Source organism: Phocoena phocoena, chromosome 16, assembly GCF_963924675.1.
Source record: "Phocoena phocoena chromosome 16, mPhoPho1.1, whole genome shotgun sequence".
NCBI classification, from domain to species: Eukaryota; Metazoa; Chordata; class Mammalia; order Artiodactyla; family Phocoenidae; genus Phocoena; species Phocoena phocoena.
The window spans coordinates 58218445-58231537 of NC_089234.1; the positions used below are offsets into that span (position 1 = coordinate 58218445).

The 13093-nt window shown below is 37.9% G+C and overlaps 1 protein-coding gene across 5 annotated transcripts in view; it reads right to left on the reverse strand.

Annotated features, from left to right (window-relative positions):
- Positions 1 to 13093, reverse strand: part of KAT6B (lysine acetyltransferase 6B) — a 180067-nt gene that overhangs the window by 155313 nt on the left and 11661 nt on the right. For 2 of the 5 annotated variants that reach the window (XM_065893775.1, XM_065893773.1), the window contains exon 1: positions 9923 to 10543. In XM_065893775.1, the coding sequence (XP_065749847.1) occupies positions 9923 to 10543 (621 nt within the window). Of the gene's footprint in view, positions 1 to 9922; positions 10802 to 13093 lie in introns of those variants that run through there. The other 3 variants (XM_065893777.1, XM_065893776.1, XM_065893772.1) reach the window with 2 other exon arrangements.

Here is a 13093-nt window from a genome sequence, read left to right on the forward strand (position 1 = left end):
TGCAGTATTCTCGCCGAAAATATTTACTCTGAACCTAATCATGAGGACCTAATCAGACAAACACTAATTGTGGGACATCCTACAAAACAACTGGCTTAGACTCTTCAAAACTGTCACTGACAGAAGAAGTAAAAAAAGAGTAAAAACGGTTCCCTATTAAAGGAGACATGACAACTAAATGTGATGCAAGATTCTTAACTGGATCCTAGCTGAAAAACAAAAGTTATAAACGACATTTTGGGTCCATCTGAAGAAATACGGACTATCTATTAGATATAACACTCTTGTTTCACTGTTGAATTTCTTACATGAGATAAAAGTATTGTGGTTATACAGGAGAATGTTCCTTGACATATAATTATTATAATTTAATATCATAATAAATTTTTTTGCTATCATTTTCAAACAGTTCAGCCAAAAAGTGTGAATATGTGTATGTATGTGTATATACACAAACACACACACACGGGAGAGAAAGAACAAATGTGGAAAAATGTTAAAAATCAGTGAATCTAGTGAAAGAAATATAGCACTTATTGCACTACTCTTTCAACTTTTCTGCAGTACTGCAATTTCGTAAATACAAAGTTAAGGGGGAATCGTCTTCCTGGCTCCCACCACTGCCTGCTTTTCCCAGTCTCCTCACGTCCTGCCAGTACTGTAGCTGGAACAGCTTATATTCTTCAAACTGCCCACACTCTTCCACTAGCAGATTCTGTGTTCTGCTGCTTCACTCACATCTCAAGGCTCAATAGCTGCAGTTGGGTTTCGATATAAGGTAGAAGCTTGTACATGGTATTAAAATACCGGTTTGGGAAACTAGTTGATCAAATATCAAACAAGAATCATCATTTCATGTCCTTAATACTAGATTTTAGTTTGAGCACTCTTTGTTGCTCTTATTATTGTTTCTCTTACGCCATATAATCTTTACTCTCTGTTTTCTTGAACTTCGTCATCGCGTTTATGATCTGAGATGGTCACAAGCATGGCAGTCAACCATGGACAAAAATCAAAACTGGTGGCATCAGAAACTACTACAGACACATTCAAGCGCGGCCTCTGGCTCCCAGCCCACACCACTGTGAGTATCACAGGCAGCTCAGACCAAGGCTCACCTCCTTCCTGTAGGCCTCATTGCTCTCCATATGGCAGCTTCCCAACATCAAAGAAGATGGAAGAAATTATCTAAATTTACCAGGCTAGTCCCATTCCCTCCCTTGAACTGTGGAAGAGTCACTGATATCTCAATTACCTATTCTGCAATACCTTTTTCTGCATGCTGAGATTTTGGAATGCTAAAAAAAAAAGGGGGGTGTGGGGTGGGGTGGTACTAGACTAACAGATGGAGGATTAGGAACAAAAGACCTCCCTGACAGGAGAAACAAGAGCTAAAACGTTTGTATACCTACTATAATAGCACAGAGGAACAAAAATTGAACTTGTAAATAAAATTAAGTTTCTCTTCTGAAATGCCTGTCTAGCTACAGACAGGAAAAGGCCCAGCATGGTTTCTATGTATGCTTATGCTGTTTCTAATAGAAAGGATACAATCAAGCCAAAACAAACATCTGTTAACCAGTTAAGTTTGTTAATGAAACAAAATTGCAGCTGGTTTTATCAAAGATCAAAAGTGAAGCAAATTAGAGAAAGGATGTATGAACAAAGCTGGTTTCTAAAAACTAATGGCTAAAGAATTCTAAACCCACTTGTCAAATTAACACAAATCCTTCCTGGATTTTGCTTAGACCACTGATTAGTATTTATTTTGTATCTTTGAAGAAACCAGCCTCACAGTTTAAATCTAATATCATTTACTCTAGAACTCTGCCTATATAGTTCACTTTGCAGCGCTTTCAATGTATTACATTTCACAAAACAAAGCAAAAAATAAAAAAGTTACACTCTACCATTAATATTCTGCTAATTAAAAGGTTCGCTTATAAAAGGAAGAACAACAGTATACAGTTTGCAACTCCTAGAGACTTCTCTGGGAAAGCAGTCCAGTCCTAAGCATAAGCATGATAACAGTGATTGGCATTTCACAATGAGCCCTGCCAGGCCTCCTTCTCTTACTTCTATAAACTCCCCATCACCACCTGAAGACAGTGAGATAAGAGCACCCACACACAAACAAAACACACTTTCCTCATGGCGCTGCTAAATGAAAATGTCACAAATTACATGGCTGACTCATTTGCAAACTTTAATTTAGTGAGCTAATTGATGTTTATGTACTCAGAAACATTAATAGACTGGAGAGATCAAAGTACCTGAGAAGATGCAGATTCACATGTGAAATGCTGGTTTAACTGGAGAAGAACAGTTCAATCAAATCTACTGTAGTTTAATGTATAGGCCAAGAAAATTAAGTTTATAAACAAAACAAAAAGTCATGAATTTTCCAATCAAAATTTGCTATTGCAGTGATAAAACAATCACATTTTCTCATGTATTCTTTTTACATTACAAAGATAAAATATATAAAAAGAATATAGACCTTCGTTCTGAGAAACATTATAAAAATCTTCGCCATCCAAGATATGGTCAGAATAAATCAGCAAACAACACTTAACTGTTAAATAACTTCAAAGCTACAAAATATAGATTTTTCTTAGCACTCAAAGTATAACAAATACAGCTGTTATAATCCAAATAGGTATAGGGAACACAACAGTAAATTCCTGAAAGCTGCTGAAAATATCCAAAATTAGTCAAGAAATTACACCCTTAGCAGCCTTAATGCTTGGAAGAAAATACTATCAGGAAATCAAAAAATAGACTGCTCTATATATCATTCACGTCAAGGTCAGGAAAAGGCAGCTATAATGTCAAACATATCTAAGATCCAAAGAGTTAAAAAGAATACTTAATCCTCTGACATAATGTTTCTATTTTTCCTGAAACCTATTTCATTAGAAGTCTAGACAAGTCCCATCTCGATAAAAGTTCAAAAGTGGAACATGCTGTCACTCCTGAGTGCGAGAGAAAGACGCATCCTTCCCTTGACCCGACTAACTAGTCTTAGACAATCTGAGGGCTCTCTCAACAACACCCCAGCAACTGGTACTATCTGCTCACAAAAGCAGTCCTAGTGCTATTTTGAAGAACTTCTGAAGCTTACCCATAGGAACAACATAACACAATCCTTTTCCTTCCCTGACCCTGGAACAGCACTATGGATTCACCTAGTCATTCACATTATATAATAGGTTTCTGTCTGACTTCAGTCATTCTAAAACCTACTTTCATTCATACTGATCCCAAAATTCATGTTACAGAATATGGAAGAGTGTATTCTGCCGTATTTAGGCCTTTATCCAACTTTCAGTTGAATGCACACAACTAAGCACTCTTTGAGAAATGTGACATCTGCAATACAAAGGACACCAATTCAAAGGAAAACTGAGAAGGACAACAGAGAGGAGGTCATTTGGACTCTATAATTAGCAGATAAAAAATACACACATTTCTGTCAAAAAGATCCAGAGTTGTCTGAAACCATGAACAGTTCTCCTAGGGCTGAGAAACTTCTGGAAGCCTGCCACATCATAGAACAATATGGACTAGGGAATGGTCCTTCACAAAGTACGGGAGATTGGAAAAGTTCCAGAGGGGGATGAGGATGGTCTCTCTAGGGCAGGGAGAAAACTGAAGAAAAGAAAATCTAAAAATAAAGTTCTTTTTTTAAAAAATTTATCTACTTTTTATTTTATTTATTTTTGGCTGTGTTGGGTCTTTGTTGCTGCATGTGGGCTTTTCTAGTTGTGGTGAGCAGGGGCTACTCTTCCTTGTGGTACGCAGACTTCTCATTGCGGTGGCTTCTCTTATTGTGGAGCATGGGCTCTAGATGCGCGGCCTTCGGTAGTTGTGGCTCGTGGGCTCTAGAGCACAGGCTCAGTAGTTGTGGCACAGGGGCTTGGTTGCTCCGCGGCATGTGGGATTTCCCGGACCAGGGCTTGAACCCATGTCCCCTGCATGGGCAGGTGGATTCTTAACCACTACGCCACCAGGGAAGTCCGTAAAAATAAAGTTCTTTAAATTACACCATTTACACAACACAAGAAACTGATGTAGGATGTACATTAATCTTCTATTTATGGAAATATTTCATACTAATTACTCCACCAAAAACCCTAATAAAATATCTCCCTAAAAGGAGGTGGAGGACAAATAGAATAAACAACTAAACAGGCCAAAACCATGAAAAGTGATTTTTAATATAGTTCTGTCTCTCAGCCCCATTTCTGATCACCTGTGCTCCTTCTGAAACTCATTTTTATTTTTTTCTTATTGACAGTATCATTGTGGTAATTACGTTAGAAGGTTTTTCATAAGATTGTAATACAGTTATTTCATTTCTTCAAGAAAAAAACATCAAAAGCCCTACCTGGTATTAGAAGTGTCTCTCTTTCCAACTATAGCTGCCTAGAATGAGTTCCCATACTATGCACTGCACTAAAAACATACCAAGATTTGACACTTAATAAATTTTAGGAAGATATTCCCAATAAAGTGAAATACCAAGGAATGTTTAAAATTGAACCAAACTGATTTTATAAAAATGCTAAAGCCCTGGGGCTTCCCTGGTGGCGCAGTGGTTGAGAGTCCGCCTGCTGATGCAGGGGACACGGGTTCGTGCCCCGGTCTGGGAAGATCCCACATGACGCGGAGCAGCTGGGCTCGTGAGCCATGGCCGCTGAACCTGCGCGTCTGGAGCCTGTGTTCCGCAACGGGAGAGGCCACAACAGTGAGAGGCCCGCGTACCAAAAAAAAAAAAAAAAAAAAAATTGCTAAAGCCCAAATGTTCAAATGGAATCTTAATGCTACAAAATGTATAGTAATAACTGAAGTCTGTCTTAGAATATCTGACTTTCCAAAGTCCTCATAATCTGACCTAATTGAGCTTTACCATTTTTAATGAGAAACACTAATACTATCCTTTAGGAGTTCCCTCACCAAGTCAAAGATAAAGTTTTATCTTCAGTGGTTTAATTCATTTCCATATCACCTCACCAAAGAGAGCTTTCTTAAATAAATACAAAGAACTTACGCTAAGGAGCCAGTATGGTAATATCCAGTTTGAATTCTAGACTATCAGAAGATGTGCAATTACATTTCAGAAAGGAAGGAGCTCTTCTATTTTAACTTGCATTGTATTCCTCCTAGCAGTCATGCATAGGAATGATGATGATGTTACATTTAATTAGACACAGATTTACTATTTTCCCTACTGCTTTCCCATACTGCTAATATTATAAATAGTGCCTGCTTTAAAAACTGTACTAAGTTCATTGCAACTACCAAATTTAAAATGCCAGAAATCTATTTGTTGGGGGACAACTGCTTCTAAGCATTTGAGGAACTGGAAGAGATACTTTCACTGTTAATGAAAAGCCACCCCTGTTGACCAAGTATACAGCCCACTGGTAAAGAGGTCTGGAGTCAGACTGTTTCATTAGAATCTTGGCTTCACCACGCACCAGCTCTGAAAGTGACCTTGGACAAACTGCTTAGGCTTTGAGCCTCAGTTTTTCATCTATAAAATAAGGATAATAATCTATGGCCCTCACAGTTATTATGATAAGGAGACAGTAAATGTAAGGCACCTGGAATAGTGCCAGCATTTTAACACTTAAGAAATGTTATTATTTTTACCATTTTTATTTTCTTTTTTACAATTAAACTGTTCAACAAAGGTAACCAGAATAACAGCTTCTTGAAAGCCATTAGTTGGCTAATTGTGATTGAATGACTTCATCTCTGTACAGTGGCCATTTATACCATAAATGTCCTCCCACAATGTGAATTTTACAGACCTCTAGCACATCAAGAACAATGATAATCTGCCTTTCAAAGAAAGAGAACAAGTCCTAGCTACATGAAGCTACAGTACAACTAATCGACATATAGATCCAAGTTCAACAGCTGAAGCAAGAATAATCAAAAGCCAACAACCAGCATACATATATGGTTTTAGTATAAGAAACTCAAAGTATTTTCTACAGTACAAAAATGTTCCCATTGGTCTTTGACACTTTAGATTCCTTTGAAAATCTGATAAAAACTATAGACCCTGAACAAAGGAAAATGTGTGGATACAAACGACTGTTCTATTTCAGGGGGTTTGTTAGCCCACCTACCCCAAACTCATTCATGAACCCAGGTTAAAAATTTCTATTACATTGACCTAGAAAGTTTACAGGGTATTAAACTATTTATCCCTTGTAATCTCAAAGGGCAATATATTCTGATGTACTTTTTATTACATTTTTCAAGGGAAAAGGCTATTGTAATATACAATAGAAACAGTACAATACATTCTGGCCAAATCGGCAATCTGATTTTCATTTATGTTTATTTGTCCTTTTTTAAAAATTAGATTATGATTACTCAACACAACTAATCCCCAAATTTCATCAAATAAAAATTCTAGGACATATTTTCTCAGCTTTCCTTGTTATATGATGATGCTAACTGGACAATTTAAAGATCAGCATCATAAAAAGAGCAGGAACAACTGCATGATAAGCAATAAATCACTCTGTTCTCAATTCTAGACACTTTCAGACATGAGTCTTCCTTCAGACTAAAAATACTTCTGTATAGATGCTGTATGAAAAAAATATAAGGATGTCAAGAAATGATGGGCAAGGTTAAAGAGTAGGATAGGAAAGGGACTGTGGAAAATCTGTAGTTATTCCTCTATCACAAGTTGATACTCCCCTGGACCACAAAATTATTAAAACATGCTATTAAATTGCCTAAAGCTGCCTGAATTAGTCCATGCACCTGATAATTATAAAAGCTTAATATACCTTAGAGTAATTTATATATATTTAAAACAGATATCCAAAGCCATAAAGAAATGGCTCTATATTCCCTTAAGGAATTTCCTCATGGTGTAAGCTTTTATAAAAATATTTAGGGCTTCCCTGGTGGCGCACTGGTTAAGAATCCACCTGCCAATGCAGGGGACACGGGTTCAAGCCCTGGTCCGGGAAGATCCCACATGCCGCGGAGCAACTAAGCCCGTGCGCCACAACTACTGAAGCCCACATGCCTGGAGCCCACGCTCCAACACAAGAGAAGCCACCGCAAGGAGAAGCCTGCGCACCGCAACGAAGGGTAGCCCCCACTCGCCACAACTAGAGAAAGCCCGTGCGCAGCAACAAAGACCTAACGCAGCCAAAAATAAACAAATAAATTTAAAAATATATAATGAGGGACTTCCTTGGTGGCACAGTGGTTAAGGATCCACATGCCAATGCAGGGGACATGGGTTCGAGCCCTAGTCCGGGAAGATCTCACATGCCGCGGAGCAACTAAGCCCGTGCACCACAACTACTGAGTCTGTGCACTAGAGCCTGCGAGCCACAGCTACTGAGCCCACGAGCCACAACTACTGAAGCCCGCGTGCCTAGAGCCCATGCTCTGCAACAAGAGAAGCCACTGCAATGAGAAGCCTGCGCACCGCAAAGAAGAGCAGCCCCTGCTTGCTGCAACTAGAGAAAGCCCACGTGCAGAAAGACCCAATGCAGCCAAAAGTAAATAAATAAACAAAACATACATATAAAACAAAAATAAACAAATGGGACCTAATGAAACTTCAAAGCTTTTGCACAGCAAAGGAAACCATAAACAAGACAAAAAGACAACCCTCAGAATGGGAGAAAATATTTGCTAACGAAGCAACTGACAAAGGATTAATCTCCAAAATATACAAGCAGCTCATGCAGCTCAATATCAAAAAACAAACAACTCAATCCAAAAATGTGCAGAAGACCTAAATAGACATTTCTCCAAAGATATACAGATTGCCAACAAACACACGAAAGTATGCTCAACATCACTAATCATTAGAGAAATGCAAATCAAAACTACAATGAGGTATCACCTCACACCGGTCACAATGGCCATCATCAAAAAATCTACAAACAATAAATGCTGGAGAGGGTGTGGAGAAAAGGGAACCCTCTTACACTGTTGGTGGGAATGTGAATTGATACAGCCACTATGGAGAACAGTATGGAGGTTCCTTAAAAAACTAAAAATAGAACTACCATATGACCAAGTACTGAACTACCAATCCCATTACTGGGTATATACCCTGAGAAAACCATAATTCAAAAAGAGCCATGGACCACAATGTTCATTACAGTTCTATTTACAATAGCCAGGACATGGAAGCAACCTAAGTGTCCACTGACAGGTGAATGGATAAAGAAGATGTGGCACATACAATGGAATATTACTCAGCCATAAAGAGAAACGAAATTGAATTATTTGTAGTGAGGTGGATGGACCTAGAGTCTGTCATACAGAGTGAAGTAAGTCAGAAAGAGAAAAACAAATACTGTATGCTAACACATATATATGGAATGTAAAAAAAAAAAAAAAAGGTTCTGAAGAACCTAGGGGTGGGACAAGAATAAAGACATAGACGTAGAGAATGGACTTGAGGACATGGTGGGGGAAGGGTAAGCTGGGATGAAGTGAGAGAGTGGCATGGACATATATACACTACCAAATGTAAAATCGACAGCTAGTGGGAAGCAGCCACATAGCACAGGGAGATCAGCTTGATGCTTTGTGACAACCTAGAGGGGTGGGATAGGGAGGGTGGGAGGGAGATGCAAGAGGGAGGAGATATGGGGATATACGTACATGTATAGCTGATTCACCTTGTTATAAAGCAGAAACTAACACACCACTGTAAAGCAATTATACTCCAATAAAGATGTTAAAAAATACATTTAAAAAAAAAGAAAAAGAAAGAAATTCTAGGGTTTCAATTGGTCTGTGGAAAGGCAAATCACCTGGTCCCACCCAGTTTGTAGAACTGGGCCTCTATCAGCTTAAGGCAAGAAGGGAAGCAGGGTCTATCTTATGCGCAACAGTATCCAAAGAGGAAAAACAAGTCATCAGGAGCACAGCTTTTCCTAACACTGTTTCCATCACTTCTGAAAATGCAGTTAGCACATACAACCATCACCCTTTCTATCAACAATGGCTAATGGCTTACAAGATGTAAAGTTAACTGCTATCAATGCATCCACTCACCCAAAGGACAGACAACAAGCCCCCAAACTGGAGGGCCGAAACCTTTATAAACAATTTGCTACTGCTCTGTTTTGGTTTTAGTTTGGGCAGTAATTTCAATAGCTTTGAAATAAAACAAAGGAAAATCCTACTTAACCAAAGACTTTAAATTGTAGCAGTAACTTAAGGAGAAATCTGCCATATACGTATAACTATTATGGAAATGACAGAAGGCCCAGAGAAACCAAAGATTATAAGATACAGTATGAGACAAAATAAACATTCACTTTCACCTGCTGAGAAGTGAACAATAACAAATGACTTTAAATTGAAACAGGCAGGATTTAGGTCACATATTAAAACAGTTCCAGTAATGTACAGACTATCAGTATTAAAATAATTAGTCTATAGATTCTTCTTCTCTGAAATAACAATAAAGGGAAAAATATATCAATTATACCTCACAAAGCTAAAAAAATAAACAAATAATACTTTTAAAAGAGAAAAACATATAATGGCCTTTCTTGAATTTTTGAAATATATATGATCCTGCCTTGAGGAAGGAAGATTAAAGTTATCTATCCTGGTCCCTTCAAGCACCCACGGATTAGCAATTGTAGTTTAAAAAACAAACCACATAATCATCACATTAAATTCTTAGTCAACCAGCGAGGAAGCCCTTAATATGTTGTAAAACAATAGAGAACAATTTATACTGTAAAACAATATATACCTCTTAAAATATATAAGCCTGCTCTGAGGCAAAACATTTTATTTTATCACAGTTAACTCAGAACTTATGTCTGTATAAAACTTAACTGAAACTCTACAAGTCAAATGGGCAATATTTACAGTGTATTGACATTCTCTCTGCACTTACCTGGTCTTTCTCATGGGGTAGAAGGCTGACAGGTGGGAGCGACGATGGGAAAGCACTGGGGTATTTCGGAGCCCCTTTGCCATCTAAGCCTCCATAGTTGACCTTGTATTGCGGTCCGTCTTTCAGTAGCCTCCCATTGTTCACCGCACGTTTGGCCCCCAGTCGCAGCCGCTGCTGAAAGGCTGGGTTGGTGGTGGTGCTTGTGAGATCACTTTGACTTCTGAGATACTTCTCTATGTTCTTCAGGGAGGAGCCATTGGGCTCCTCAAGTCCTTCAATTGCTCTCCTCAGAAGTTTATTCCAATCCACATTGCGGAGATCATTACATGATCCTCTAGACCCCTTGGCTGACTTAGGAAAAGTGCCTGGTTTAACTGATGAAAAGCGCCCAGGGTTGTCTGGGTCCTTATAGGAGGCAAGGCCTTTGTTGGTGACTTTGAGAACTGAGCCATCCTGAACACTGAGTTCCAGCTGTTCAGAGACTGTCTTCTTATCCAACCCATGGGAAGTGCTGACTGCATGGCAGATTCTCTCTTCGGAGGGCCTTTGCTTTTGCTTTTTTATTTTCTGTATAGCTTCAAGAATCCACTCTGTATAAAGTGGGTTTGCAAGTTTTACCATGGTTGACAAATGACTTCTTCAGTACAAAAGTTACCCATAGAGGTTCTCCTTGTATTTAACAGAACTTGCACATTTGAAAGTCATTTACAATTCAACAAACGGCCAGAATATTCCAGACCATATTAAGCAACATCTTACAAACATCCATCCTTTAGAGATTAAAAAGAGGACAAACAGGCAATGTTGATAGTTGTCTTATTTGACCAAGAGGAAAAACTGCGTTCGGGTGAAGAACATCTTTAAACAGGAAATCAAGACCTTAAAGGATTAAAAAGGGGAGAAAGGCTCTTAATAATGAAACTTCTAAAAATAAATTAAAAGACTCTTTAGTATTACCTTTTCAGATGCAAAATGACCACAGAAGTAATGACAGGCAGGTATTATGTAACAAAGCCAGAGCGACTATATTTGCCAAACAGAAACTGGGTCACAGCCTGAGAAGGAATTTCTTTTAGGATTTTACACGTTATTTATATGAGTTATTCATGGGGCATTTAAGAGACCACATCTAAGCTATATATTTAATGGATAACCTTTATTGAAATTAATAAAATTACATGACAGTGGTTCAAGATATATGTCTACTATAAACATAAAATCAACATCAAAGAATAAGTCTATGATGCAAAAAATTTGATGGAAGTATATTAAACTTACTTCAAAAAATCTGAAACTTAAAAAAAAAGGCAGAGAGATTTTGTAGTGTTTTGTTTTTATATTGATTCTATGCCTTTTGTATTAAATTATTTCTAAATATTTTAGACCTTTGTCACTATTGTAAGTGGAATATGCTACTAATATCCATTTCGTTCTGGTTATTGTTAACATAGAAAAGCTATTTCTTTAATGTTTGATTTGTATTTAGCCATCTTACCAAAATAGCTCATTAATTCTAGTAATTGTTTTTCTATACTTTCTTGGTTTTTCTAAGTATACAATTATATTGTTACTTCTCTTCCAATAATTATATTGATTGCTTTATGTTGTTGTCTTCCTCCCCTTGCTAAACCTCAAAAGAATGTCAACTATAATAGTTATTGTAGGCATTTCTGTCTTGTTCCTAAACTTAATGTAAAAAATGTAGAGTCACTATTTAGAATGATGTTTTTTCTTGTCTTACTGATCAGTACATTCAGCACACTGTTGAAGTGCAGTAGTGATCATGATTATTTTCATCCTTTATTGATTTTAAAGGAAATAGTGCTAACATTTCACCATTTAAAATGATGCTTGCTGAAAATTTTTGATGGATACTTTTGACCAAATTAAAGAAATTAATAAATTCATTTAATCATTTAAAAAAGAAAAAGAGGGAATTCCCTGGCAGTCCACTGGTTAGAACTCCGCACTTCCGCTGCATGGGGCAGGGTTGGGTTTGACCCCTAACCCTGGTTGGGGAACTAAGATGCTGCAAGATGCACGGTGCAGCCAAAAAAAAAAAAGCAATGATCCTGATTCTTCTATTTCAGCTAAACATTCTATTTCCCAAGTCTCACAAGTAAGAAAATTTCCCATTGAGCCATTTCTACAGAATCATGTTTTCCCATCCCTTTGAAGAGGGTTGGTGACATTCTCTAACCCACAGGTTGGAAAACTGAAACTAATGTAGCAACATAACCGGTCACCTTTTGAACAATGGAAAACTCCAGGTGCCTTACTACCCAGTTAGCTCATGAAACTGCTCAATTCGAACAAGGTTTGTACAAATCTGATACCAGGTAGGGAGTGATACTGCTCTCTGAGAACCTCCTGGTGTACACAAAAATCCCCTAGGTCTCCAATCTGGTATTGAGTACACCTGCCAAGAGCACCAGGCCAAAGCATCCTGGCCTGGGAGTTGGGTCATATCTGGGCTCTAACCTTGCTCTTCACAGATAATATCCACATCTTAACTCTTTTTTATAGTTTAAAGTTTACAGGGTGTGCTTGCGTATAACTTGTCATGTAATCTGCAGGATGACTGAAGGGGTAAACTGAGGCTCAGGGGAAGGTGGAACTCACTCAGGATAACAGTCAGTAGTAGACTCAAGGCTCAAATGCCATTATTCTAAAGTCTAAGTCAGCGCCATCTTCACCTGAGCCATGACTGCCTGCTCTAGCTAGTTCCGCCTCTGCAATTAGACTAATAGTATGCATGCCAGTCCTACCAATGTCTAACGGAGAAACCCTGGGAAAATGACTTAACATTTCCATCACTTTACCTGTAGGGAAATAACAGTATATCCCTCCCAGGATTGTTGAGAGAATTAAGTGAACATAGTATCTAATATTCAGTATATAGTAGCTATCATCACTTCCATCCAATACAATGTCTATACACTCTGAAAAATGTCTCATAAAATATAAAATTAAAGTTATCTCTGGTTGTTTACTTATATTTAATGTACCTCAAAGGGGAAAATAATGTCTTTCCTCAAAACTTTAGCCAGATACACTGAAGAATTTAACATTTGCTCTCAAAGATTCTGTTGCTGAAAACAATTAGGCCATTGAACTATACTAGTTCAGTCAGCTTGAAAGAGGCAATTTAAAAAGGATTGTCCTTTTTGC